General features: G+C 45.8%; 4 protein-coding genes across 9 annotated transcripts in view; 2 read left to right on the plus strand and 2 right to left on the minus strand.

The window, feature by feature from the left end:
• Positions 1-1,235: 1,235 nt before the first annotated feature.
• Positions 1,236-16,071, minus strand: LOC311611171 (uncharacterized protein C17orf100). 4 transcript variants are annotated; one of them, XR_014793073.1, is made up of 4 exons: positions 15,123-15,417; positions 10,325-10,436; positions 9,249-9,306; positions 1,236-2,368 (listed from the first exon to the last, which is right to left on the minus strand). XR_014793073.1 is itself a non-coding variant. In XM_084863067.1 (4 exons), the coding sequence occupies exon 1, from the start codon at positions 15,776-15,778 to the stop codon at positions 15,422-15,424; it is 357 nt and encodes a 118-aa protein (XP_084719193.1). In that variant the 5' UTR covers positions 15,779-16,071; the 3' UTR covers positions 7,518-8,178; positions 9,249-9,306; positions 10,325-10,436; positions 15,123-15,421. The 4 variants fall into 4 exon arrangements, 1 of the variants encoding a protein (XP_084719193.1); XM_084863067.1 differs by lacking the exon at positions 1,236-2,368 and adding an exon at positions 7,518-8,178 and having other exon boundaries at positions 15,123-16,071; XR_014793074.1 differs by lacking the exon at positions 9,249-9,306 and having other exon boundaries at positions 1,237-2,368.
• Positions 16,072-16,125: 54 nt separating this feature from the next.
• MED31 (mediator complex subunit 31) lies at positions 16,126-24,499 on the plus strand. 2 transcript variants are annotated; one of them, XR_014793072.1, is made up of 5 exons: positions 16,126-16,269; positions 17,371-17,448; positions 17,721-17,817; positions 21,597-22,717; positions 22,862-24,499. XR_014793072.1 is itself a non-coding variant. In XM_084863065.1 (4 exons), the coding sequence occupies exons 1-4, from the start codon at positions 16,242-16,244 to the stop codon at positions 21,787-21,789; spliced, it is 396 nt and encodes a 131-aa protein (XP_084719191.1). In that variant the 5' UTR covers positions 16,126-16,241; the 3' UTR covers positions 21,790-23,187. The 2 variants fall into 2 exon arrangements, 1 of the variants encoding a protein (XP_084719191.1); XM_084863065.1 differs by having other exon boundaries at positions 21,597-23,187.
• On the minus strand, positions 23,484-25,683 carry TXNDC17 (thioredoxin domain containing 17). 2 transcript variants are annotated; one of them, XM_084863062.1, is made up of 4 exons: positions 25,299-25,683; positions 24,643-24,724; positions 24,151-24,226; positions 23,484-23,568 (listed from the first exon to the last, which is right to left on the minus strand). In XM_084863062.1, the coding sequence occupies exons 1-4, from the start codon at positions 25,540-25,542 to the stop codon at positions 23,500-23,502; spliced, it is 471 nt and encodes a 156-aa protein (XP_084719188.1). In that variant the 5' UTR covers positions 25,543-25,683; the 3' UTR covers positions 23,484-23,499. The 2 variants fall into 2 exon arrangements, with proteins under 2 accessions (XP_084719188.1, XP_084719189.1); XM_084863063.1 differs by having other exon boundaries at positions 25,224-25,544.
• A 104-nt stretch (positions 25,684-25,787) lies between these two features.
• KIAA0753 overlaps positions 25,788-25,878 on the plus strand; it is a 55,210-nt gene continuing 55,119 nt past the window's right edge. Inside the window, exon 1 of the mRNA XM_084862892.1 lies at positions 25,788-25,853. The gene's annotated coding sequence lies outside the window, so the exon portion shown is untranslated. The remainder of the gene's footprint in view (positions 25,854-25,878) is intronic.

Here is a 25,878-nt window from a genome sequence, read left to right on the forward strand (position 1 = left end):
TCTACGTAAGTCTGGCTCCTTTGTCTTTTTCTCTTCTGAATTTGGGCAATGCCAGCCTGTCTGTGACAAGTGTACCCAACAACCAGGGCTTGGCTCACCTGATCAGCTGGGGAGCGGGCAGAGGTTCCGAGATGGGACTGACCCGGGAGGCCAGCCCTGCTCCAGGGATAGCGCTTCCTCCATCTCCAGACTCGCACTCCGCAGGCGAAGCAGCAGCACCCCACTTGTTCCCAGCACCAGTGGTCTCCCCGAGAGTGGCTGCTCACTTGGTCTTGACGCGGGCGGCCCGGGAGGACCTCCGACAGGATGGGCCTTGCGAAAGGCCCGTTACCTGCCAGTGCTCAGCATCCAAAATAGACTCCTGCACGGCCAAGCCTCTAATTCCCTGTGTCCCAACAGCAGGTCGGTGCGGGGATAACTATGATCTAACTGGTCTCGAGCTATAATTACGGAGTCAGGATGAAAAATTACAGGCATCGTGTGGGCTTGTTTTAAATATAACGTAATCCATACCGTCCTCTCTCTTATTTGCTGGAGCTGAGGTGGAGTCTTTGGTGGCTGGCACAGGTTTTGCCTGACGTGTAGCCGATAAACACGGCCCTCGCCAAGGGAAAAGGACACAGCGGGAGGCCTCCCCGGACCCCTGACGCTCCTGCCCGCCCGTGGCCCGCAGCCCGCAGCCCACACGCGTCTGGGCAGTCTCTTTGTTGTTCACATGTCCTATCTCCCAGCTGGCCGCCCTGTCTCCAGCCTCCCCCGGCCGGTCCACCAGAAACATCTCTGTAAAACACAGCCTTGTGCTTCATGGCGCCCCTCTGCCTACAGGGTACGTCCAAACCCAAGTCCTTTCGTCTCTTGGCCCCAAACCACCTTTCAGCACCTATTTGGGAACAGCAGCTATGAGGACACGGGACCTGGGGTGGCCCACATGGTCACATTCAGGCTCCTCCGCTTAGGAGCCGAGTGGGGGTCTGGGCGAGTGACCGAGTCGAGGTGCTTTGGCTCCTCCACTGTGACCACAGGTTGTCGTGAGGGTGGGATGAGGTCACACACTCCTAGGGCGACCCTAGGCATGTCCCTTTCCCCACCAAGTCACAGTTCACCAGCAAAAGGAATCAATAGTCTAACTGCCTTTCAAATTGGTAAATGTTTTTAAAATGGTATATATATATATATATATATATATATATATATATATATATATATATATATATATTGTTTTTTGTGGGGGGTTTTTTTTGGTGTAGTTGGTTGCGTTGTAAGGTGAGCAAGCCTCTGGGAAGCAAAATAGAAACACACATGCGAAACATGTTTATATCCTAGGAGGAGGAATCTAACCTAACGGAAAAAATCAAACTGTGGATAAAGGTGTATATTTAAAAGATGTTTACTTCAGGTTGTTTTTATGCTCTCGAAGAACTGAAAATATAAAATGCCCAATATTTAGGTAACAGTATTCATAGTGTGTCCACTCAAAACACTCTTATGCACTCATTTGAAGTGTTTATAAAGAACATTTTTTTTATGTTGAAAATGCTTCTATTTAAAGTGAATAAAATAGATACAAATTATATATGTTTTTATGGTAATAAAAACATACACGACCACAGGAAAACAGTTGAGGCGGAAATATAGCAGCGGTTATCTTTGGCGACCTTACAGGGGTATATATTTTTGTCTTGTTTTCTGTATTTCCAAATATTTTAGAATAGGCATGCACTACTTTATAATCATTTTTGAAAGAGATGGGTGTTAAAAACGGTCTAAATGAAATGAGACGCTGGAACACGGTGTCTGAGTTTCTGGATGTGAACAGCCTCCCATTGCAAGGTCCACGGTGTCTGAGAGGTGGTGTCTGAGAGGTGGCGGCGGAGACCGCCGGCCTCGGTGCCGAGCAGCAGGTCCTATTCCCGGAGTTAGCAGCTCGCCAGCCGCGGGCTCCCACGTGCATCTCATTGCCTTCCCGCGAGGCCAGCTGCCTTTCGGAAGTCTTCCTAAAATCCTCCCAGGTGCTAGGAACCTTCAACGCCACTGGCAGTGGGCAGTGCGCCAGCCCGCTCTGTCCCTTGCCGCACCTGGGAGTGCTAGCGGCCCTGCATCCAAGGCATCCACCGGGACGAGTGGGTTTCCGCCCGAGAAGGGAGCTCTTTCTGCCACCGTGGGCCCAGGGCTCGGAGCAGGAGGAGAGGCCGAGCTGCGGTCACCGCTGCGGGCCCCTTTGCTGTCCACATCTGGACTTTGGGACCCACATCCCCCACTGCCAGGACAAGCAGGGCCATGGGGCTGGGAACACTTCATTGGAGGGGGTCCCTGAGGGACAGCCTGGTCACTCCCACCATTTCTGGGAGATCAGCCCCGAGGAGGCCACCTGGAGAGAGAGAAGGGGTTCTTGAGGAGCCACCGGAGGAAGAAAGGAGCCCGTGTGAGTTCGGTGGGGGAGGAAGGCCCTCTAGGCCAGGGGTCTAGCCAGCAGCTTGTCAGGGCCTGTCCAGGACCACCATGGACCAGACACGTGCCTACTCAGTTAGAAACCAGAGGAAGTCCCCAATCAGAAGCTGAAAGACCGTGGCAGACAGACAGGCTTACAGCGAGAGCAAGATGACACACAGCAAGGGCAGAGGTGGGGAGAGGGACAGGCTGAGGCCCAGTGCGGGCAGAGGGGCCATCCCAGGAGTGAGACCAGCGCCCTGAACACCTCATCCTGGCTGCAATCAGGGGATCTCAATTAGAGGAGCCGGGGTGCCACTTTATGCCTGCTAAATTAGCACCCATTAGCCAAATGATACTGCGCAGCCACCAGGCTGTGGTACAACCAGCTTACACACACCGCCCGTGGCCCTGTCAATTAGCGTGGCCTGTTAGGGAAGAAATTGGGCAATACGGCTCCAGGGCTGTTAAAATGCTCCTCTCTCATTCTGTGGTAATCCCACTTCTTGGAATGCGCTGCGAGGAAATAATCCAACAGAAAAATGACGGGTTTGTCCATCAGAGATGATGAGCGCAGTGTTTTCCGTTATGTCCAATAGGCACCGGGAACTCTGTTGTTTAAAATAGAAAGACTCAATCACAGCATGGAAGGATCCTTAGGATATGTGCAAAAAGCAGAAAGTAACACTATCTGTATGAAATTAATAATAACACAAAACAGCCGCCGGGATGCCCGGCAGCCCCGCCCTTGCTGGTGGCCGGTGGTCCTTGATGCCCGCTGGCCACACAGACACTCCCGGCTTCCCTGGGGGCCTCCCTGCCGCTCCCCGTCTGAAGCTCGCTAACCAAGAGGCCTAGCCCACAGACCTCAGGCTGGTGGGGAGACAGCCTCGGCCGAGCCTGCCCACCTAGGCAGCTGACGCTGGGGCCCTGGGGAGTCTGGGTGATGTCCGCTGGGTCACTCCAATGTCACACCTCGAGGAGCCAAACCGGTACAGACATGGTGGAGTTGGGTCCTCATTTAAGAAAAGGGATAAAGTGATTTTTCAGGCTTTGAAATGTCTTGCTGTTTGGGAGCACAGCACTCTGTTTAAGCCAGCTGAAGTCTGGGCTCCCAGCTGGGCCATCCTGGGAGTGAAGGCACTTTAGGCCAGGCTGAAGGCAAAGGAAGGAGTCGTGGGGCTCCCCACCTGGCCTGTCCCCCAATCCCCCCAAGGAGGCACAGCTGGGATTCTGAACTTGAACCACCAGTTCTCTGTCTTCCCCTTGTTTCTAATGTCCATCCCAGCAGTGGCAGTGACTGAGAACTCACTAACTCAAGGGTGAATGACAAGAAAGGGAAGAGACCACATAGGCCAGTGGTCAGCAAACTCATTAGTCAACAGAGCCAAATATCAACATACAACGATTGAAATTTCTTTGAGAGCCAAACTTTTTAAACTTAAACTTCTTCTAACTCCACTTCTTCAAAACAGACTCGCCCAGGCCGTGGTATTTTGTGCAAGAGCCACACTCAAGGGGCCGTAGAGCCGCATGTGGCTCGTGAGCCGCAGTTTGCCGACCACAGACATAGGGCATGAATGAGCATGTGTTACCAAACAATTCTTATTCAAAGGCTGTCTGGCTCTCCAAACATGCCCTTAATGGTGCTGCAGAGACACCACGGCCCTGCCGCACAGGGGCGGAGGGCATTCTGTGGCCGGGCCTGTGTCCAGACAAGCCTAACCTTGCCCATTCAGTCCATGACCAGGACTGAACATGAAGAGGCTTCATCATGGTCCCTGCCCTTGGCGCGCTTTCAATCTCAGGGAGAGGAGAAAACAAGGAAGGGTAAGTCTAGGAGCGATCACGTGGGTGCTGTGAAGAGGCTGCGGAGGTGGGGAGTGAGAACACCCAGGAAGTGGGCTCAGGATGGAGCTGGGCTGGAGAGCCCAGCAAGGCTCCCTGGGGCCTCGAGAACAGCAGGGTGATACCTGGAAGAAGGAACATCAGGGGCGAGGGGCAAGTGCAGGAGTCCGCCTCAGCCTCCCCAGCTTCTCCCCTGGGGGCCCGCCAACCACCCATCCTGCCCAGACCTCTGAGGAGGGCACAGTGGTGGTCTCAGCCTGATCCCAACTGCTAAGGGTCCTGAAACTGACCGCGAATGTTCATTCATTCCTCAGTTTGCTCGTATCACAAACACTTACTGCACACCTGCTCTGTGCTAGGTACTCTTACCTGTTCTGGGAGATACAATGACAAACAAGTCAATGGGGAAAACAGACAACAGACAAGTGACAAATAAAGTAAGTTCACACTGGAGAAATATATAATCAGGGTTAGTGGATAAGAGTGATGAAGGTGGGGGAAGAGGAAGAGGTATTTAATCAGTAAAATCAATACCTGATTTAACACCTAAATGATGTGAAGAGGCAAACAACATTAAGAAAATCTGGGGAAGAGCATTCTGGGCAGCACACATGCAAAGTGCAAACGCAGGGATAAACGTGGCCTATTTAATCATTAGCATGAAGGCCAGCACGGTGGAGAAGGCGTGAGGGGCGGGTGGGGTGGAGGGACAGGGGACTGGGCCACAGTGCAGACTCATGGAAACCACCGGAGGAGAACATGTTAAGGAGAGGATGGCTCCCAGTTTCAAATGCTACAGAAGGGTCGGCGAGGACAGGACTGAGAGGAGCCGCTGGAGTTAAGACTGGCCACAGCAGGAATAGACCTTGGGAAGGACAGCAGTGGTGCAGCGAGGCTGCAGGGGTAGAAAAGGAGGTCCGATGGGGAAGCTTCAGCAGCAAGTGCAGACAGCTCCTGGAGGAAGTCTGGGGGAGAATGAAAGAAGATGAACCATGGCCTAGGGGTAAGGTGGGGTCGGATAGGGAAGAGGAGGTCCAGGCTGGGAATAGGGGAGATGGAACTTGATCGTTGACTTAGGCAAGAGAGCAGGAGAGGAAGAGGTGCCCCATGGACTTCCCACTTCTTTCTTCTCCTTCCCCGCTCAGACCTCAGCCTGCCTGCGCCCTCGTGCCCAACAGGCATCCCTCCCCAGATGGTTGCCCGGCCTCCACCTGTCCTTGCTCAGGGAGACAGAGCTCACTACTGCCCGGCGGGCGGGCAGCCTAGTCCATCATGGGTCTGGCGCCACTGTTACAAAAGCTTTCCTTGGAGAGCGGACACAGACGCAGCACGGTGTTGGGACTTTAATGGGGCTGGGCTTTCTGTGTTTGGCTATGGATCTCATCATACGTTTTCAAAAATCTTCCTTCTGTTGAGCCCAAATGCACCTCCTTGTAGTTTTTTACCTTTTGATTCTCATCCTGCTCTCGAGGCTTCCTTCAGACAGCAGAGGGCAGCGGGCCCACCTTGTTTTCCTGTCTCAGGCTTTACCATCCCTGCTCTTCCAGGGTCTCCAGGGTTTCTCCTGAACACGCTGCAGCCTCACTACCCTTGAGCACAGATACATGACGAGGGGAGCAGCTCTCCACTCCTCTCCGACCAGCAGGCTAGTGGTTAAGAGCCAGCCTGGGTTTGAATCCTGGCTCTGCTCCTCCCTAACTGGTAACCCCGGGTAAGACACTTCACTTCTCTCTGCCCCACGGTCCTGCAGATGCCTGGATTGGAATGCAGTGCTTCCAACAGTGCCTGGGGGAAAGTCAGTGTTCGATGCATGTTTACTGTTCGCAGGTGTCAACGCTCCATTTGGAAGGGAATATAAAGCTCAAAAAACTGTCAAAGGAACCTGTTCATCCGTCTTCTGGGGCTGCTGGCCGGCCCCGGCACTCGCCTTCACATCTGTTGGTTTCAGGAAGCTGATCAGAGCTTTATCCTTTGTAGAGCAGACCTCCTAAATCAGTGGTCGGGAAACTCATTAGTCAACAGAGCCAAATATCAACAGGACAACGACTACTAAAATTTCTTTTGAGAGCCAAAAACTGACTTCTGTGCATGGGTCACAAAGTTTCAATCGCACTGTCCTTGTGTGCCCACACGTGGTATTTTGTGGAAGAGCCACACTGAAGGGGCCAAAGAGCTGCAGTTTGCCAACCACTGGCCTAAATCAACGTGGGCATGTCAGGTGAAGATGCTCTGATTTCCCCGGATGAACATGGCTAGGGCCTGCTCCTGAATCAGAGGATGCTGGTCTGAGAAAAACAAGGCCTGTGAAGCATCCCCAGGCCCCAGGCTGTTTGAAAGTCAGACCAGAACTTAGTCTGGGGACGGAGAACGCAAAGTGGCCACAGCAAAGCCAACTGGAGAGTGCCCCTCAGAAGCTGTCATTCCTGCGGTCAAATGAGCTGGATCTTCTGTCAACAACTGCCCCCTCGGGCCTCTGTCCTACTTGGCACTTGGCCTAGGTTTCTGGTCATCCAAGAAGCAGCCTTCACTGCTGGGCAAGGATGGTCTGACCTCTGCTGTCCACTGGGTGTCATGGCACCAACATGAAGACGGCCATGACTCGGGGCACGGTAGTGAGAGGAGACCTCAGACGTGCACTTTCTCCAACTGTTTTGACAGTGTCTCCCAATATGAATATATTTCACACGGTAACTATACACAAAGTTTTCACAAAGCAGTTCTTACCTTTAATATGTGTGAGCACTCTGATAGATTCTACATTTTTCTATTTTGTTTCAAGAATGAAAAATTTTCTATTTTGTTTCAAGAATGAAAAAAGTCCAGTGTGGAAGAGCCACACCGAAGGGGCCAAAGAGCCGCAGTTTGCCAACCACTGGCCTAAATCAACGTGGGCATGTCAGATGAAGATGCTTTGATTTCATTTTTCAAAATGAAAAAAAATCAGTCCACATTGTGGACTGATTGCAGTCCACAGAATTGGTGTCATAGCCCCAGATTTTCTGCTGAAGTTCACGAGACATTGCTGAGTTAGTACCCTAGTTCCCCAACTCCGGTCAGTGTGCACCATGTCCCTGTCAAACCATCGGCCACATTGAAGGCTAACTGCTTATGTTTTCTTTAAACCTAGGCACCAAAACATTGTTAAACACCCATCAGAGCGTAAGTAAAACATTGGTGAAATTACAAGTTTGAGGGCTCATTTTCCCCCAATCCACACTGAATAAATACGCAGTGACTGACAAGGTGCTCTCACTCTGGGCCTCAGCTTTCTCATTAAGTAAAACAGCAGATATTAGAATAGATTGATGATTTTGAAAGGTTTTATTTTAGCATCTGGGCCCTTTTGCAAATGAATTCTCATTATCAGTCAAAAAGCAGGCCTGTTCTACAAAGGACGAAGCTCTGATTAGCCCTCTGAAGGTGAGTGCCGGGGCTGGCCAGCAGCCCCTGAGGGATGGACGACCAGATTTCTCCAACACAGTTTCACTGTGGGGGAGAGGGCTAAGGGGAAGCCCCACTGAAGGAGCCAGGCAACCCCGACTGCCAGCCTCGTTAGGCCTTTATTGGAATTTTTCTCTTTAGATACAATCAGTAGGGTGAGTAATCTTGGGAGGACACATGTGTTTGCCTTGTCCTCTAGGCAAGGGCATCCAGGGATTAAGCACAAGGATTCCAGTAAACATCCAGAGGTCTGAACATGTGCAGACTTGTTTGGAAAAGTCAAGGAATAATTAGGGGTGCCGCCTTTGACCCTCCCCTAAGTTGGAATTCCGACAAACAGGGCAGGCGGCCTTCCACACACTTCCCGTTTATCAGCATGTCCTCCTTACAAACTTCCCGACCAAGTCTTGTGCGCTCCCCAACAGGTGAGTAACGACACTCAGAAGAAGGTCCCTTAGGGATCTGCAAAGACAGAGATTTCTGCAGATAAGGGCAGGTTCTCATATCCTCCTGGCCTGGATTGGAGCTCAGCTCTAAGGAAGAGCATTGCCATTTCAAACCTCTTTGACAATGGTGCACAGGAAAGAGTACAGAATAAAGCAAGTCAGAGTAGATAGGTACTGAAACGTGTTCACCAAACACCCTTATACGTAAAATAAAATATTGTCCTATACTTGGGCTGGGTCAGGGATGTTTTGGGAATGTAATCCACAAACCCACTTCTTGGGAATCTGTCTATATATATAAAAGGCTAAGTGATCGACCAGCCGGTATATATGACACACACTGGCAATTTAAAAATAAATGTTGACTCGCACATGCGAGACATTTGTTGCCATCTGACACTGGCCTCCCACTTAAGTTAATTAGAAGACAGTTTCCTCTGATGCCAGCATTTGCGATGACTATTAATAAATCACAAGGACAGCCGAAACCGGTTTGGCTCGGTGGATAGAGCGTCGGCCTGCGGACTGAAAGGTCCCTGGTTCAATTCCGGTCAAGGGCATGTACCTTGGTTGCAGGCACATCCCCAGTAAGGGGTGTGCAGGAGGCAGCTGATCGATGATTCTCTCTCATCGATGTTTCTAACTGTCTATCCCTCTCTCTTCCTCTTTAAAAAAAAAAAATCAATAAAATATATTTTTAAAAATAAATAAATAAATCACAAGGACAAACTCTAGACCAGTGTTTCCCAAACTTCTCTCATGATGATAATCACCTGGTGGACTTGTTAAAATACAGATTCCTGAATCCCAACTAAGAAGTGCTAAACTAGAATTTTTGGGATCATATAGGTAAAATTGTATACTTAACTAGTGCTCTAAGCTTATAAATATAAAACTAGAAGCCTGATGCACAAAGCTTAGAGCACTAGTTAAGTATACAATTTTACCTATATGTTCCCAAAAATTCTAGTTTAGCACTTCTTAGTTGGGATTCAGGAATCTGTATTTTAACAACTCCACCAGGTGATTCTCATCATGAGAGAAGTTTGGGAAACACTGCTCTAGACAGAGTAGGAATATTCTTACCTGAACCTGTGTTCAGACATGGTCAGTTATATGTTGCTTTCTGTGGAGTTTGAAGAGCCTGTGATGTTAAAGTTAAGGTTGTAAATACTTCATCACAAGAGAAATTAATCAAGCACTCTGAAAGTGTTTTTACTCTTAATGTGGTGTACAGGGAGATATGAGAATACGTTTAATCAACTTATCAGTCATGGTTTTTATCAATGTTGTTTTTATATCATGTCTTTGTTGTTGTTATATCATGTTGTTATTTATATTGAGCAATCAATTTATATATTATTTTCATATACATTTTACTAATGCTCTTTAATCTCTGACACTTCTATTATAGAGAAAGGGCGAATAGCAATATTAAAATATTTCTAATTCATTTCCTTTCCATGTGCACGAATCCATGCACTGGGTCACTAGTCAAATATATTTCTGATAAAACGCTTAAGCAACTTTCTGGTGAATTGTAATGGTCATAAGACGTCTGAGAAATCAGTTACCTATGTGCTCAGATTTGGGAAGGAACCAATGGCCTTTATCTGTCTTTCAGTAAATCTAATGATTCTTAACCAGAACTTCTTTCTGATCTAACCATTCTCTTTTCCTATACAATGTCTTTGCCAATAGATACTTGTTGAAGTGACCAAGTAGAAGCCTCTTCTTTTGCCATGAGATTGTAATAAGAAGGCCAGGAGGGTGGAAAGCCCCAGATGCCGAGTAAGACAACCAATTGTAGGGTGGGACCTTGCCCCCAGGGTGACCTTTCCTCCCCTAGCATATAGCTGGCCATGAGGTTTGGACCCCGACCTTTCCTCCCTAGAGGTAACATCTAGGCCTCAGTTGTACTTCAGCTCCAGGTCCAGAAACGCAACAAAACCAGCCACCGCTGACCTCAGGACCAGAAATGATATGCTAAATGTTTACGCACCTGAAAACAGAGCTTCCAAATACTAATGAGATGTTTTTGGAGCCTCACAGGATTGGAGCTTTGCAGGATTCTATATAAATGGAGTCTCTATTTCTTTTTTCTATTTTTATTATTATCTATTATGCTCACTGTAAGTTAAACGTAAGGACACTATACCTACCTTTATTTGGTTATCAAAAGAAGTCATCTGGGGAGGCAGTAAATAATTAATGGTTGCAAGTTATTTTGGCTTCTCTGGACTTCAGTTTTTCCATCTGTACCATGAAGGTCAACTGTTTTGAAAAAAAAAAAAAAAGTTTAAACAGTGAATTTTCCCCCAGCCTAATAGCATGTTGAACCCATGTAAGCATGTGGAACCATAGAGGCTAGGTCAACTATCCAGGGCGTAGGCACTGGTACTAGCCATACTGGGATGGGAGCAATAGGAAGTATGGAGGACCCGGGATCCTACAAGATCTAAATGAGAACTTGAGCCAAATACCTTGCTGGTCAGGCTCTTAATTCTTCCCTTGACTTGTGTGATCTGGAGAAAAAGTATTCTATTAACAACAGTCAGCAAATAGATATATGAATTTTGTAAGCTGCCCTCCATTTATATGTAAGTGGATGGATTATGGGGAGAATGACAGGTGCTGACTTATACTTGCTTAATTTTTCAAACTGACCTGATTGGCAACCACGAAGGCAAGTGACAGCTATTTCCTAGCTCAACAAATCCAAGGGATTAGTAGATGGAGCCATTAGTGACTTTCCTGGCTGGCAATGGAGGGGACAGTATTGCTCTTTGCTCTTCGTTGCACATAAGTGCTCAGCATTATATACCATGTCACAGCTACACAGCTACACAGCACCTGGGCTCCTTTGAAGCTTCCAAGAGAGGACACTGTGGGGACACACTTATTATATGCAGCAGGTACATTAAAACTGTGACAGATATAAGCTTCTTTAATATACAGGATCATTTTGAAGCTGTGGAATCTGATGTGTAAACCAGTATGCATGGCAAATATAATATCTTCTTAACATCCTTTTCTTCATGTCTCTTATCTTTTTTTTTTTTTTTTTTTTTAACACTTTCTTGCTTTGAAACATGGATAAATGAAATTTGGAGGAAGAAACTTAGGTAACAAGGATAACAAAAAGAAAGAAGGTACCATAATTCTGTATCCTTCCAGGAGAATCAATCATCTAGAAGCCCAGTGTTTGGCTTTTTCACAGAAACCTTCCAACCAGTCTTACAGGTGCTACTAAGAAGGAGGATCAAAGCAATCAATGACAGTGAAGTCTAGAAGGATATACTCCAGATTGCTGACGTTATTTCCAAAAGATGAAAATGGAAAGGGATGATGACAAATTATTAAATTTTCTTTACCCATCTTTGAATTATTTCATCTGTTACCTTAAGCACATAGCACTTTTGTAATATACATTAATAAAGAACATTGATAAGAAAAGCAACTATGTATTCATTTAAAACACACGCACAAAAACAACAACAACAACAACAAAACACTGATTAAGAGAGTGTTTGTATATAATGTACATGGTCTGTCACATTTACAAGAACCAGTAAGCTCACCAGAGACTAAAATTCCCAAGTCCAATGATTAGTTTACAGCAGAAGTTTTATGAGGCAGGAGTCTGAGGGGAGCCTCCGGGTTTGTAGCACTCCTCTTGCCCGAGCCCCTATTCTACTGTGCCGCCCAGTGCCCTCCCCTGTAGTTAAAGGAAGTAACGTGCGTAATGACTTAGCACAGTGCCTGGAACCGGCTAGTCCTCCACCTCACAAAGAGGTCCTATAGAATCAAGGCCACTTTCATCCTGTTAGATGGAACCAGCTTTCCTCCCGGGGTAAATATCACGTAAATTATTGAAGCACAGATGGATGGTCTCCTCAAAGAGCGACGACATAGCTCTCCTCTGAGAGTTCCTGCCTGAGATGTGACATAGGTCACCACCTCTAAACCTCTCCCAGAGCATAATCCTATGGTTAGTGGGGTGCTTCCTCATGGATCATGCTTTAGAATCTTCAGGATTTTTCAACACAGTACTATAGAGATTGTGGACCCAGTGATTCTTTGTTGTCAGGGGCTGTGCATTGTAGGGTGTTTGGTAGCAAGCAACATATACCAAACCGCTCAAGCCAAAACTTAACCCAGTAGATGCCAGCAGCATGCAACCCCCACAGTTGTGACAGAAACATCTCCAGACGTTGCTAAGTGTCCACTCTGGGGCAAAATTGCCCCCAGTTTAGCCGAAACTGGTTTGGCTCAGTGGTAGAGCGTCAATCTGCGGACTGAAAGGTCCCGGGTTCGATTCCAGTCAAGGGCATGTACATTGGTTGCGGGCATATCCCCAGTAGGGGGTGTGCAAGAGGCAGCTGAGTGATGTTTCTCTCTCACTGACATTTCTAGCTCTCTATCTCTCTCCCTTCCTCTCTGTAAAAAATCAATAAAATATATTTAAAAAAAAAATTGTCCCCAGTTTAGAACCACCGTCATCGATCAGTTTCGTTCTTCTTCAGCTATCCCATAAGAACCTGGGGCTAGGACTACACATTACTGTTCATGTACCCCCCTCCCCACCAACCCGCCCCCCCCTCACCACACACACACACACACACACACACACACACACACAAAACTTGAACTTTTAAACTTGGTTTTAAGACCAGTGCAAGTCAAGTTTCCCGAAGCATTTAGCTAACATTTTAGTGCAAATTTTCTCACTTATTGGTGGCTGCCAAAGGACAAGAGGCAAGGAAAAGTTAGATAGGTCAAGCAAGCCAGGCCCTGTGAGGATGAGAGCGGGGGGTGGGGGGGGGAGCGGGGGGAGAAAGAGGTGTTCCATTTTCTGTGAAGAACAAGATCTCAGATTCACTCGTGCAGCATAAAATGAGTGAGACAGGCTGGCAGATGATAGCTGCTTAGTCGTATGGCTTTAAATACCATCTATGTACCCATGACCCCACATTTTATATTTCTTTGTTGTTGTTCATCCTCACCTGCCTTTGACCAGGGAGGAATTGAACCCGTGATTCCCCAGTGCTCCGGACAATACTCCAACCACTGAGCCACACCAGCCCTGGCCCACATTTTATATTTCCAATCCTCACCTCCCTCATGGTAGCCAGATTCTTGCATTCAACTGCCACTCAATGTCTCCATTTGGGTCTTATATATATATAGGAATCTCAAACTCAGCATGGCCAAAACTGAGCGGATTTTCCCTCCTAAACTTGATGATCCTTCTCCGGTATTTCTCATAAATGGCCATACCACCCATACAACAAACTGCTCAAGCCCAAACGGAAGTCATCCTCCAGTCTTCTATTCCTCTTTCCCTCGCCTCCATATCCTTCAGTCATGTCAGCTCTGCCTCCGAACCCATCCCTAGATCTGCCTCTTTTCTCGAGCTCCACTCCTGCCACCCTAGAATGAGCCACTGTCATTTCTTTCTAGACCACGGCATTAGCTTCCTAACCATTTCTTGTTTTCTCTCGTGTCCCCTACATCAGGTTTTCTCCATATCACACTATTTATATATTGGGCTAAATAACTCTTGTTTGGTGTATATGGTGGGGAGGGGCTGTCTCATGAACTGGAGGATATTTAGCAGCATCCCTTGCTTCCAACCACCATATGCCAGTAACAAAACTCCCCCCACCCCCGCCCAAACTGTGACAAACAAAAATGTCTTTAGACGTTGTGAGGGGACAGAACCACCCCCAGCTGAGAACGATGGCCCTGCATCCTACACACAGAAGGCAGGATATTTTAAAAATATAAATTGCATCATGTCACTCCCGGGCTGAAAACCTTCCAATGTCTCTCCATTGATCTTACAGTAACACGCCTCCTTGCCTGGCTTCCAAGACCTCTATGAACTGGCTCCTGCCTACTTCTCTAACATCCTCTCTTCCACACCACGACTCTCCCTCATCCAACTCCAGCCACACGGGTCTCTCTGTTCCTTAAACATTCCACGCTTGCACCCATCCACTCTCTGTACCTGCTGTTCCCTCTGCCTAGAATACACTCTTTCCAGATCTTTGTGTTCATGCACACAAATCCCAGCTCCAATGGTGCTTAGTCAGCAAGGCCATCCCTGACCACACTATCTGAAGGACCCACGGCCCTCCATTCCCTTCCACACTGCTGGTTTATTTCCCCCATAGTGCTGATCGCAATAGTAAGTTGTCTTGTTCTCCTGGAGAGCCAGACCCTGTCTACCTGGTTCTCTGCTATAGCTCAAGTGCTAGAACACCCTCCAGGACAGAGTAGGTAATCAAAATTTCCTCCCCTCCATCTTCTCATATCTCAGATCAGGCTTTCCTTCTAAGATTATCCTCTGCACACACCCCAATGAAGGATCGAAACTGGCAACCTGGGCATGTGCCCTGACTGGGAATCGAACCAGCAATCCTTTGATGCTCAACCCATTGAGTGACACCAGCCGAGGCTCTAAGATTATTCTTTTCTTTAAAAAAAAAAAAAATCTTACTTTGTTAATTTCATTTTAATTGATTTCAGAAAGGAAGGGAGAGGGAGAGATAGAAACATCAATGAGAATCATTGATCGGCTGCCTCCTGCACGCCTCTTTTGGGGATTGAGCCTGCAACCCAGGGAAGGGGCCCTTGACTGGAATCAAACCTGGGACCCTTCAGCCCACAGGCCAATGCTTTATCCACTGAGCCAAACCAGCTAGGGCTCTAAGGTTATTCTTGATTGGTGACCTTTATTTTCAACTACACTAAACCTATGTTTAAAAGTATAGCTGGGGTTACTATGTACAAAAAAAAAGAAAAAGATAATTGCTTATTTTGAAACAAACAAAGCCAATTATTGAGTGAGTGAAAGTCTGTTCCATGCCCCGAAGGTTTTGAGGAGGCACCTAATCATTCTACTATCATCATTTCTGGTTGTTCCGGGAAAGGGACTGTACATCTCAAACTCACCTGGTTCAGAGGTTAAAACAGCCTCGTTGTCCATCAACTCAATTGACACAGTAGAATGGCCTGGAAACTTGTGCTGGCTTCAAGTTAAAACAGTTGCCTGCGTCAGAGGCAGGATGGTCCAAGGTGCAGCATGGTCAATAAATGCTGGCTGAGTTCGGAAACTGTAGACGGGCTGTTTCTTGTGTTGATTTATAGGCGGTTTCTATGATTGGTCCACCCGGCAGCTTGGTGGCTGCAAACTGGAGGCAATGTTGTCCTGGCTGAGGGCCATGGCCCTTTCGTGGCTTCTGGGAAGTACCTCATCGGGACATTTTTACATTCTGGCTGGTTGCCGCCTTGTCCCTCCGGGGAGGGCTCTCCACGCGGTGCACAGACGTCTCCACGCGCAGGGACGAGGCCCTCACGTGGCGGGAGGACGTCTCTGTGCGCTGCGAGGAGGTTTCCACGTGCTGGGAGGACACCTGGAGGATGCGAGGGAGCCGCTTCCCAGAGGGGAACTGGGAGGGCCCCTCGCTGCGGCACTGGGAGGTCTCCACCTGCAGGGAGGACGTGTGCACCCGCCGGGAGGAGGTCTCCACGCGGACCGTCGACGTCTCCTTGTAGCGGGTGGTTTCCACCAGGGGCGAAGCGGCCTTTCCCCGAAGGGGTGAGGCCATTCTACGGGTGTCAAGGGGGTGGGAGACAGAGAGACCTCGGGAGGCCCCACAGACGAGCACGTCCCTGGTAGTCTCGCCTTTGGGTTACATCACAAGGGAAGGGAGGATGTCACAATGGCGTGTTACATCACCGCAGACACAAGGGTGGACGAAGGCGCCCCCACACCATGACATGCAGGCCCCGGGTTCTGCCGGGCTTTCCTCTCTCCCTTGCAAATACCGGGCCCTGCCCCACGCCCTCCACTGCCTGGGGCCCGCGCAGGCGCGTAGGCGGCTGAGCCCGGGGCGAGCCCGGACAGGCCCGGGATGGGCGGAGCCTCCCGCTCCCACGCCTGGCTGCGCCCGCCCCTACATCCCACACTGCCCCGCGACAGGAAGGCGGAGCCGCGGCTTCCGGGACCTCCTCCTCCGCTCCCGGCAGTTGCCTTGTGGGACTGGAGGCGGCTGAGCTTTTTTGCGGGTGATGGCCGCGGCTGTCGCTATGGAGACAGGTCAGTAGCTCTGGGACCCGCGAGTCTTCGCGGACAGACGGGTCGCGGGCCTGGACACCTACCTCCTCCGGCTCCCCGGGGCTCCTTGCGGGGTGACTGTTCGGACCGGGGGCGCGAGGGCCCTCGGCGCGGCTGGAAAAGCTAAGGTAGCTTGGCTTTTTCGGAGGTGATTTGTTCGCAGACCTTCTCCCTCCCTTGCTGGTCAAACACCGACCCCATGGGCTTCCTGGCTTGGGCGAGACTACCCGAGGGGAGTTCGATTTGTTTTCTGCGTCTCCAGTGAACTTGTTAAAGTTTGAAATATCGTCGACACACTCGTGTGTTTTTCTGCCACGCACCCCCTGATCTTGCACACATTCCGTCTCTCTTTTTTTTTTTTTTTTTTTTTTTCCAGTTTGAACTCTAAACTTTCTGTTCTGATTGACTTAGCATTCGCTTAGCTTTGCTAAATATAATCACATTAACATTTTAACGCAGTATTCGTATAGGGCAGTGTTTCCCAAACTTCTCTCATGATGAGAATCACCTGGTGGAGTTGTTAAAATACAGATTCCTGAATCCCAACTAAGAAGTGCTAAACTAGAATTTTTGGGAACATATAGGTAAAATTGTATACTTAGTGCTCTGCCCAACTAAGAAGTGCTAAACAGGGAGCAACTAGTTTAGCACTTCTTAGTTGGGATTCAGGAATCTGTATTTTAACAACTCCACCAGGTGATTCTCCTCATGAGAGAAGCTTGGGAAACACTGATACAGGGGAAGGCACAGTTATTATTACCACGTATCCCAGTGATCACTGTTAAAATCTCTCCATAGGGGCTTGTAAGTGATAAATGTCCTGCCTCCTGTGTGTTCCCGTTTTCTTTGATGACTTTGAACTTTAGAGGAATAATCATTTTAGTCAGGGCTTTGGTTTTCTTAACCCTTGTGAAGGTTTATCTCCTCTCACACCGTTTAGAAAAGCCATCATCACCTACCCTTCGTGAAGAAATGTGTATCAGCATTTAGTCGGGTTTCTTCACCTAGCTGTTTTCTTTCTACAACTTCGTATTATATAAAGTGATCTTTCCTTTGGGTGATTTTCGCTATCTTCTCTCCTAGATGATGCTGGAAATCGACTTCGGTTTCAGTTGGAGTTGGAATTTGTGCAGTGTTTAGCTAACCCTAATTATCTTAATTGTAAGTTGTTGAGCACCTCATTGAATTAATGATTTCTGACAGATGAGTTGCAATTCATATTAGCGTCTGCTTTTATACATTCTCAATGGATCGGAATTATTGCTACACTTAATACTGGTGCATATACATATATAATTGAGCAAACTGGGACTTGTTTATGAATTCAATGTTGTGGGGGAGATGTTATGTATGTAAATTCTTTGTTAGAAGTCACAAATCGGTTCGAGGATTGGTTTGCTCTACAGATGCATTTTTTTTTTTATGCCTTTCAGTTCTTGCCCAAAGAGGTTACTTCAAAGACAAAGCTTTTGTTAATTATCTTAAGTACTTGCTTTACTGGAAAGAACCAGAATATGCCAAGTATCTAAAGTAAGTTTAATTTTAATAGTCCTAAATATGTATATGTTTTATTATACTCCAAAACACTGGATTTAACAGACTTCTTAGTTTCACCCATCTCTGCACCTTTCAATACACATTTATCTCTAATTTGGATTATTGCAGTAATCTGCTCACTGGTTGTCTTTGCTTCCACTCTTACCTTTTTCCTCCACCTCACCCTCTCACCCCTAGCCAAACAAAGCAAAACAATTCTTTATGCAGAAGCCAAATTGACCTCTTAAAAATGTAAGTCACAACGTGTTACTTTTTTGCTTAGAATCTTTCAATGGCTTCCCATTGCATCCAGAATAAAATTCAGTCACTTGAGCTGAAGTTCTGTATGATCTGGCTGTCTTATTTGACCTTATCTTGTACTACTCACCCCATCTCACTGGTTTTCTGATCCCAAGGAACCCCACATTCTATTAATATAGGCAAAAAATTTAAGAATGTGGAAAGGGGTACTTGTAAGGACGGTTTTCTGGAGGAGGTAACCTTCCAGAGTCTTAATGGCTACTGTTTTTTTAGGGTCTCCTATGTGCTGTATTGTGCCCTTTTTAAAAATAAGCACACACACACACACACACACACAATTTAGGTTACTAGATTGCAAGAAGCATATTATAATCATTTTAATGGTTACTAAATTGCAAGAAGCATATTATAATCACAAGCATTCCTTTTTGCTGGTAAAAAGTAAACTTTGAATTCACACCTCTTCTTTGTCTTACTAAGCAGTCACGAAGCAATAATGAAACTTTTGTGTGTGTTTTTTTCTAAGCAAAGTTTGAGAGGAAAATGTTTCAAACTTGCACTTTTTATCCAAGTCACTTTTCTGATCTATGTCTAATACAGTGGTTCCTAACCTTTTTTTGGCCATGCCCCACCTAAGCATCTCTAAAATCCTAATGCTTCCCCTCCCCCTGTGACATATAAAAAGCCTAAAGGCCATTAACTTGGTCTAAATAAACTTCCAAAGAACATGGCATCCATGAAAGAGAAAAAGAACGAAAGGACAGTTGTAGTTCTGAGGAAATCACTAAGAAATTGTTAAAAAAAATAATGTGAAATGATATGAAAAAATAGCAAATAGCTTCAAAACATATAATAGAGAACTAAAATGCATAAATATATCACAATATATATTTATACTAGAGGCCCAGTGCACAAAATTTGTGCACCCGGGGGTTAGAGAGGAGCGTGGTCCTTCAGCCCAGCCTTCGCCCTCTCACAGTCCTGGAGCCCTTGGGGGATGTCCACTGGGACTGGGCCTAAGCCAGCAGTCAGACATTCTTAGCACTGCCGTGGAGGCGGGAGAAGCTCCCGCCACTGCCGCTGTGCTTGCCAGCTGTGAGCCCGGCTTCTGGCTGAGTTCCCCCTGTGGGAGCACACTGACCACCAGGGGGCAGCTTCTGTGTTGAGCATCTGCCCCCCTGGTGGTCAGTGTGTGTCATAGCAACTGGCCGTTCCACCTTTGGGTCAATTTGCATATTAGCCTTTTATTATATAGGATGAGACCCCTCGAACCATAAGAAATGTAAAAAATTCAGTTAATAATGCACTCTTGAATTGTTCCCCTAATCCAAGGGGCATGTGCCCCATGTTGGGAACCACTAGTCTAATTCCTGATTCATGAAGCTGCCTGCAGGATCCTTTGTACCCTTCCTGGCTCTTTATAAACAACCACTTATTCATTTAATTATTCACAGAAAATACTTTTTTATTAGATCCCAACATGTATTAGTACGTATGTAGATTAGAGACTCAGTGATGGACACCGAATTAGACACCACAAGTTTAATTTCACCCACCACATTGCAGAGATGGTCACCTAAACTATGGCTAGAGGTTTCCAGTGATCACTGCAGGAATATACTGTTTTCCAAACGTGTCATTTCTACCATTTGTCCAGTTTTGGCTCTGTGTACCCCTGTATGATTTACTTAAAAAAAAAATATATATTATTTCAGAGAGAAAGGGAGAGGGAGAGATAAATATCAATAATGAGAGAGACCCCTGCACACCCCCTACTGGGGATGGAGCCCGCAACTTGAATATGTGCCCTTGACCAGAATTGAACCTTTGATCCACAGACTGATGCTCTATCCACTGAGCCAAGACCGGCTAGGGCTGATTTAATGTTTTTTAATTTACTCAGACTTTGTCTTTTCCATTTGAAATAATTTTACTTACAAAACAGCTTGGAAAAAATAGTAAAGAGCATCCCTATATCTTCTTCACCCATATATTCTAAATGTTAAAAATCTTATATAACCACAGTACAATGATCAAAATTAGAACATTAACCATACACTTATCTAATCTACAGACTTCAAATTTCACAGGCTGTCTTACTAATGTCCTATATCTGGTACAGTACCCAGTGTAGATCATATGCTGCATTTTGTCATGTATTAGTTTCCTTTAATCTGAGTTCGTTGGTCTTTTTTCCCCTCCATGACTATGACACAGATGTCAATTTACCCGCCACTGATTAGGTATGTTAATTTTGATCACTCAGTTGAGGTGGTAGCTGCCAGTTTTCTCTATATCAAGTTACTTTTTTTTCTATTTAATATGTTGCGAGGAAATACTTTGAAACTGTTTCATACTTTTACCCACTAATTTTAGTATCTATTGGAGATCCTTGCCTTAAATAGTTTTTACTGTGGTGATTTCCTAATTCTAATTCCAGCATTCTTTCTCCATTTATTAGTTGGAATTCAGTTGTAAGGAACATTCCCTTGTTGCCTATTCATTCATTCATTTTTAAAAGTTACATCAGTATGGACTCTTAGAATCTTAATTTTTATTTTGTGGATTATTACTATGTATGTCTTTGCTCTAGTGAAGATTCCAGTTATTGCCATTGGAGCCCCTTCCAATTGTTTCTGGAGTACTTCTGACATAATTTTTGAGCACTTTTCTTTGGCACTACATACTATCCCAGGCTCATCTTGTATTTTCCTTGCCCGAGCCCCAGAATCTACCATTTCTCCAAGGAATTCTGGAAAACGCTATTTAAAACTCACGAGTTGGGCACGAAAGTGTGCTTGGTAGTACCACAGTGTCATTGTTCCTAGGTCCTCTCAGCACAAAGAACACATATCTGTGTCTGGCTCTGTTTCTGGTAAAAAGTCATGAGTTCATACTGCTGTTTTCAATTCCTGCTCAAAAATGGGGTTCATTCTTGCCTTCTCCGTTTCCTCATGTTTTTTGTGATAGCCAGAAGTTTGACTCTTTATCCACAGTATATTTGCTTATGTCTTTGCTCAGTCTTAGAGTATATATAATTCGAGAACTCCATATCCACATGGAAAACTAGAGTATAATATTTGTGCATAGTTCTTTGTGAAATTGACTCTCATTATTGATGGAAAACCAGTAGTTATCAATTAAATACATAATTACTTAAAATTAAAAGCGTTCCTACTCCTCACTTGGAAACCACCAGAGTAGATTAACTTGATTTTCCCCCAAATGTTGACTCTGCTTACCAGTTATTGTGTGGTCGTGGGCAAGTTACTTAATCTTTCTGATCTTAAGTTTTCTCACTTCTGAAAATTTTGCTTAATTCTGACTTTTGATCACTAGTTTCTTTGCCTGAGCAGGAACAAAACAAAACAAAAAACTATGCTACTAAAGTGTTCTAAGTTAACGGTACAGAAATTGTAGTTGCAAGATCATTTGTACATGAGTAACTGAATTAGAGCTTGGAGTTATTGACTTAAGTTATGCCAATCATTAATTGATAAACTTAAACCCAGGTACCCTCAGTGTTTACACATGTTAGAACTGCTCCAGTACGAACACTTCCGCAAGGAGCTGGTGAATGCTCAGTGTGCGAAATTTATCGATGAGCAGCAAATCCTGCACTGGCAGCACTATTCCCGGAAGCGGATGCGCCTTCAGCAAGCCCTGGCAGAGCAGCAGCAGCAAAATAACACCTCAGGAAAGTGAAACACTGGATCCAGACCGGCTCCTAGGACTGTATATGTTGCTTCTGTATAGTGAAGACCAAAAAAAAACAAACAAAACAGACTCATCTTACCTACTTTCTTGTGCTAGCACTTAGTACCTTTACTGTGCTATTTAATCCAGGTTAACTTTTTATTGTCAGTAGATTATTTCTGTTAAGCCAAAACTGTTCTTTGATTTTCTCTGGATTTGTACATTTTTATTAGTATTTAACACACTCAACTGAGTAAGGACAGAAACATTTGGTGCTTTAGACCAACTTAAGGAGGCAGTGAGGATGGGGCAGAGGGCGGGCCACCGAACATCCTGAGTCAGTCAGGCTCTGTACCTACAGTGGGGACTGGGGCAAGTCCATCTCCTGGGACCTTCCTGTCCCTCAGATCAGCTGCCCTACCCTTCTTATCTAGATAGTGGAGCCACTGACTGTTCCTTATCTCCACCTACATAAGGAATAGTCAGTGACCTCTTTAGATCCCAGAGCAGGAGCGGTGCAAGGGTTTTTACATTCTACAGACGAGGACATACCTGTATCACTGATTGCTTTGCAAAGAGCTTTAATGGAAGAATCATTTCTATGTCGCTGACCTAGTGATGGCAGGGAGATTGATAGTTAACTAATTGGACTTGGCCTTAGACTAGAACAAAGATGAGGAATTTCAAATACTTGTGCTCATTTGGTAAAGCTAACATTTATTTGGCAGACACCACAAACCACCACTGTTAGTGCTTAGTTGCATTTTCATGTCATTCTTAGAACAATCTTTGTTCAGAAGCAGACTGAGGCTTAGGCAGATTAAGTAACTTGCCTATGGTGACACTGCTAATAAGTGATAATCAGAGTGTGACTGAGCACAAGTGGAATCCTTTCTACCGCCAGGCCACCTGCCTCATACAAGTAGTGAACTAACTGGTGTTTTTGTTGTAGACATTTAAAAAACCTTAAGGACTGTGACTTATTCCCCTGTGTAAGTTTCATTTAAAGTGTGATTAAGTTTCATTTAAAGTGTGATTAAGATATGTATGTAAAGACAATTAAGTTCTGAACTAACACCAGTCAGTTAGTTTGAAACAAAGCTGCCTGTATGAAGTAGGGCAGTGTTTCCCAAACTTTTGACATATGTGTACCCCTTCTATAATTTTTGTAACACTGAGTACCCCTTGTACTCATGAGAACGTAGAATTAGGCGCAGCTAAACACGGTGCAGTGCATATCCCCACCAAACTCTTCCCGTACCCCTGGGGGTACGTGTACCACACTTGGGAAACACTGAAGTAGGGGCTGGATTAGATGTGCTGTGCTGTGGTTAGCTTAAGTTCTGCATTCTAAAGCCAAAAAAGGTGTTTTAAAAAAGTTCTTTGTAAATTCATGGAATTTAAAAGATCTAAAATTCAGAGATTTGGAAGCGAATTCCTTTTAGGGGCTTTCAGATATTCCTATTACCTCCAGTAACACATTCCTTTGTGCTATTACTATCACTCCTAAAGACTTATGTTACCTTATCTTAAAGATATCCATATATTACAAAAAAACAGGGTTCATGAGTATTTTTATAGCACTCTATTGTTTAGACATACCATTTTTAAAAATCATTGCTTATTTATTTAGGCTTAACATGAATTCAAAGCAAGCATGCAGTTTCATTTATACTAGAATAAATCAGGAAATCAAGACACAATTGTCATAATTAAATCTTAATCTTCAGAGAACAACATCTCCACGAGGTCGGCCTGACGACATTCAGATTCTACCAGTTTTTGTGGCTGTAAGAGAAGAACAGTCAAATCATAACCCACAACTATAAAAATGTTATTAGGAGGGGATAGAGTTGGCCATTGAGAAACTATTAACTGGTTGTAACAAGTTTTATGAAACACTTAAGATATCTGCTCTTAAGTTCCGTCATTAAAATACTTGGATCAAAACTTAGACTAAAACAGGAGTCAGCAAGCCCAGTGCCATCCCTTTACCCTCAGTTCTTTAATTTAGAATCCCAGAGTGATGACAGTACGTTCCCTTCCTTTTCAGACAGAATTATGGGTTAACGGGCAAGCCGCCATTGATGCCAGTGCTTAAGAAACCATGTGTAAATCAACTTTCTTGAGCAGTGTTTAAAGAATTTTAAATTAATAACTTTTTTTAAAAGTATGAAAAAGATGTAATATTTAGATGTTTACAATACTAATAGTTTACTGGGATTGTCCATAGGGGATGGACAAATGCACTCTGAACAGCACTGTGATGTTTGGATGAAATGTCAAAACCTTTCCATGAGTCCAGAATGAGTTAAAAGAGTTTTGACAGGGTGAATTGTAGCCCCAACATAGTTGAGGAAAGATACTCACTGTTCCATATTTAAGGAGCGTAGGCACTGCAGTTATTTTCAAGTTTGTTCTGAAGTCATTATTTGGATCTTTCCAACTATTTTGCAAAGAAAAAGTGACATGAAAAACATTTTACTATGTTTCTTCTATTTGTTTAATATTGGATATATCCCTACATTTAGTTTTTTTTAGTAATCATTGTTTTTGTTGTAGACATTTAAAAAACCTTAAGGACTGTGACTTATTCCCCTGTGTAAGTTTCATTTAAAGTGTGATTAAGATATGTATGTAAAGACAATTAAGTTCTGAACTAACACCAGACAAAATTTATTGAGTTGTCCTTCTAATACAAGTGGCTGAACATTCAAAATTTTGATTAGTATTTAATATCTTCTAATTGCTTCAATCATCTGACTGTACCTTAGACATAGAACCGGAGTCCCGGGGCCCTTCCCATCTGTTTGAAATAAGTGCAGTGCATATCTGGGAGATAGAGTATATATTGCCACTTACTAAGGTTTTTCTCCTACTTGGCAGTAGATGAACACACATTCTTCACAAATATGCTTCAGCCCCTCTCGTACGACTGGTTCAGCTTTAAAAAAAAAGTTGATATAAAATAATAACACATAAACACTACAATCAGGCCCTGATAAACAGTATCCCTCTCCCCTCCCCTCACGTTGCTAAGAACTCGGACCTAAATTGCAGTTAACTGATTTGAAAGCCACTTTAAGGGTAACTACGCCCCAGTCCCGACGCCCAAAAGAATGAAAGGCATATTTGCTGACCTATGCAAAGGACATCAACTCACGTCCTCACTAAGAGGCTAGTTATACTGAGTAAGTGAAAAACTGTAAAGGACTAGATTTCAAGATTATATGGGTCGAATGGTAGAAGGCACTCTTAGGGCGGGGGTGCACTTAATGGGAGAAAAGGGAACAAGGTGGGACAAGGAGGCAAGATGCCAGCTTAGAAAGCTCTGCGGATCTCCAGGAGTCAGACTCCTTCCTCTACCATGAACTCTGCTCTCCAGCCAGAATCTCGGCCTGGACTTCCTGCCACTTCCTTTGGGCACCGAACCCCGGCCTCACCCTCGACGCAGTCAGGGCACCAGCTTTTTCCTTCGGCGTCCTTAGAACCGGTGAAGTAGGCGAAAATGGTCTTGCCTTTGTGCTGCTCCACAGCCCGGTTGAAGTCCTCGAAGCCGGACACCATCACCTCCAAGTAAGGAGCCATGGGGAACGCTCTCCGGAACCGAAGATAGCCCGGGAAAGGCTTCGAGTGGGACTGCCCAGAGGCGGGGCCCACGTGGGGCGGGGCGAACCTGCTTCCGGGTGGGCCGAGCACCTGGTGCCTGCAGGAGCCTAGAAGGCTTGGAGAGGGAGGGCTACGGGGGCCTCTAAGGGCCATAACTCATCCGTACCGCCTTTCTGCTCTCGCTTCTTCGGTTTTCCCCTTCTGGCCCCATTCCGAAACCCTGGCTTCTTTTCTAATCTGGTCCCGGCCCCAGCCCCATATACAATGGATGCAAATCCTGCTGCCAGGCAGCCCTGGGATCCTTTGGTGGCTCTCGAGTCCTAACGGCTCCCAAACCGCCCTGCGCCCGTTGCCATGGGGACCCTGCGAGCGGCCGGAAACCAGGCCTCATTGAGGTCCCCCCAACCCCCAGCCCCACCCCCCTGCCTGCTTCCCAGTAGCCGCGCCTCGCCGCCTCAGGCCGGGTGGGCACCCGCGGTGTTGGGGGAT

The sequence above is a fragment of the Pipistrellus hanaki genome, assembly GCF_964339955.1.
Source record: "Pipistrellus hanaki genome assembly, chromosome: 16".
In the NCBI taxonomy this organism is placed as follows: domain Eukaryota; kingdom Metazoa; phylum Chordata; class Mammalia; order Chiroptera; family Vespertilionidae; genus Pipistrellus; species Pipistrellus hanaki.

Coding starts and splice junctions, on each gene's coding strand:
- LOC311611171 (XM_084863067.1), bottom strand. CDS start 15,778: ATGGCCTCACCCCTTCGGGGAAAGGCCGCTTCGCCCCTGGTGGAAACC.
- MED31 (XM_084863065.1), top strand. CDS start 16,242: ATGGCCGCGGCTGTCGCTATGGAGACAG. Junction 17,449..17,720: donor TAACCCTAATTATCTTAATT/GTAAGTTGTTGA, acceptor TATGCCTTTCAG/TTCTTGCCCAAAGAGGTTAC. Junction 17,818..21,596: donor GAATATGCCAAGTATCTAAA/GTAAGTTTAATT, acceptor ACTTAAACCCAG/GTACCCTCAGTGTTTACACA.
- TXNDC17 (XM_084863063.1), bottom strand. CDS start 25,542: ATGGCCCTTAGAGGCCCCCGTAGCCCTCCCTCTCCAAGCCTTCTAGGC. Junction 24,725..25,223: donor GTGCCCTGACTGCGTCGAGG/GTGAGGCCGGGG, acceptor TTTTTTTTAAAG/CTGAACCAGTCGTACGAGAG. Junction 24,227..24,642: donor CAAGTAGGAGAAAAACCTTA/GTAAGTGGCAAT, acceptor TTTGCAAAATAG/TTGGAAAGATCCAAATAATG.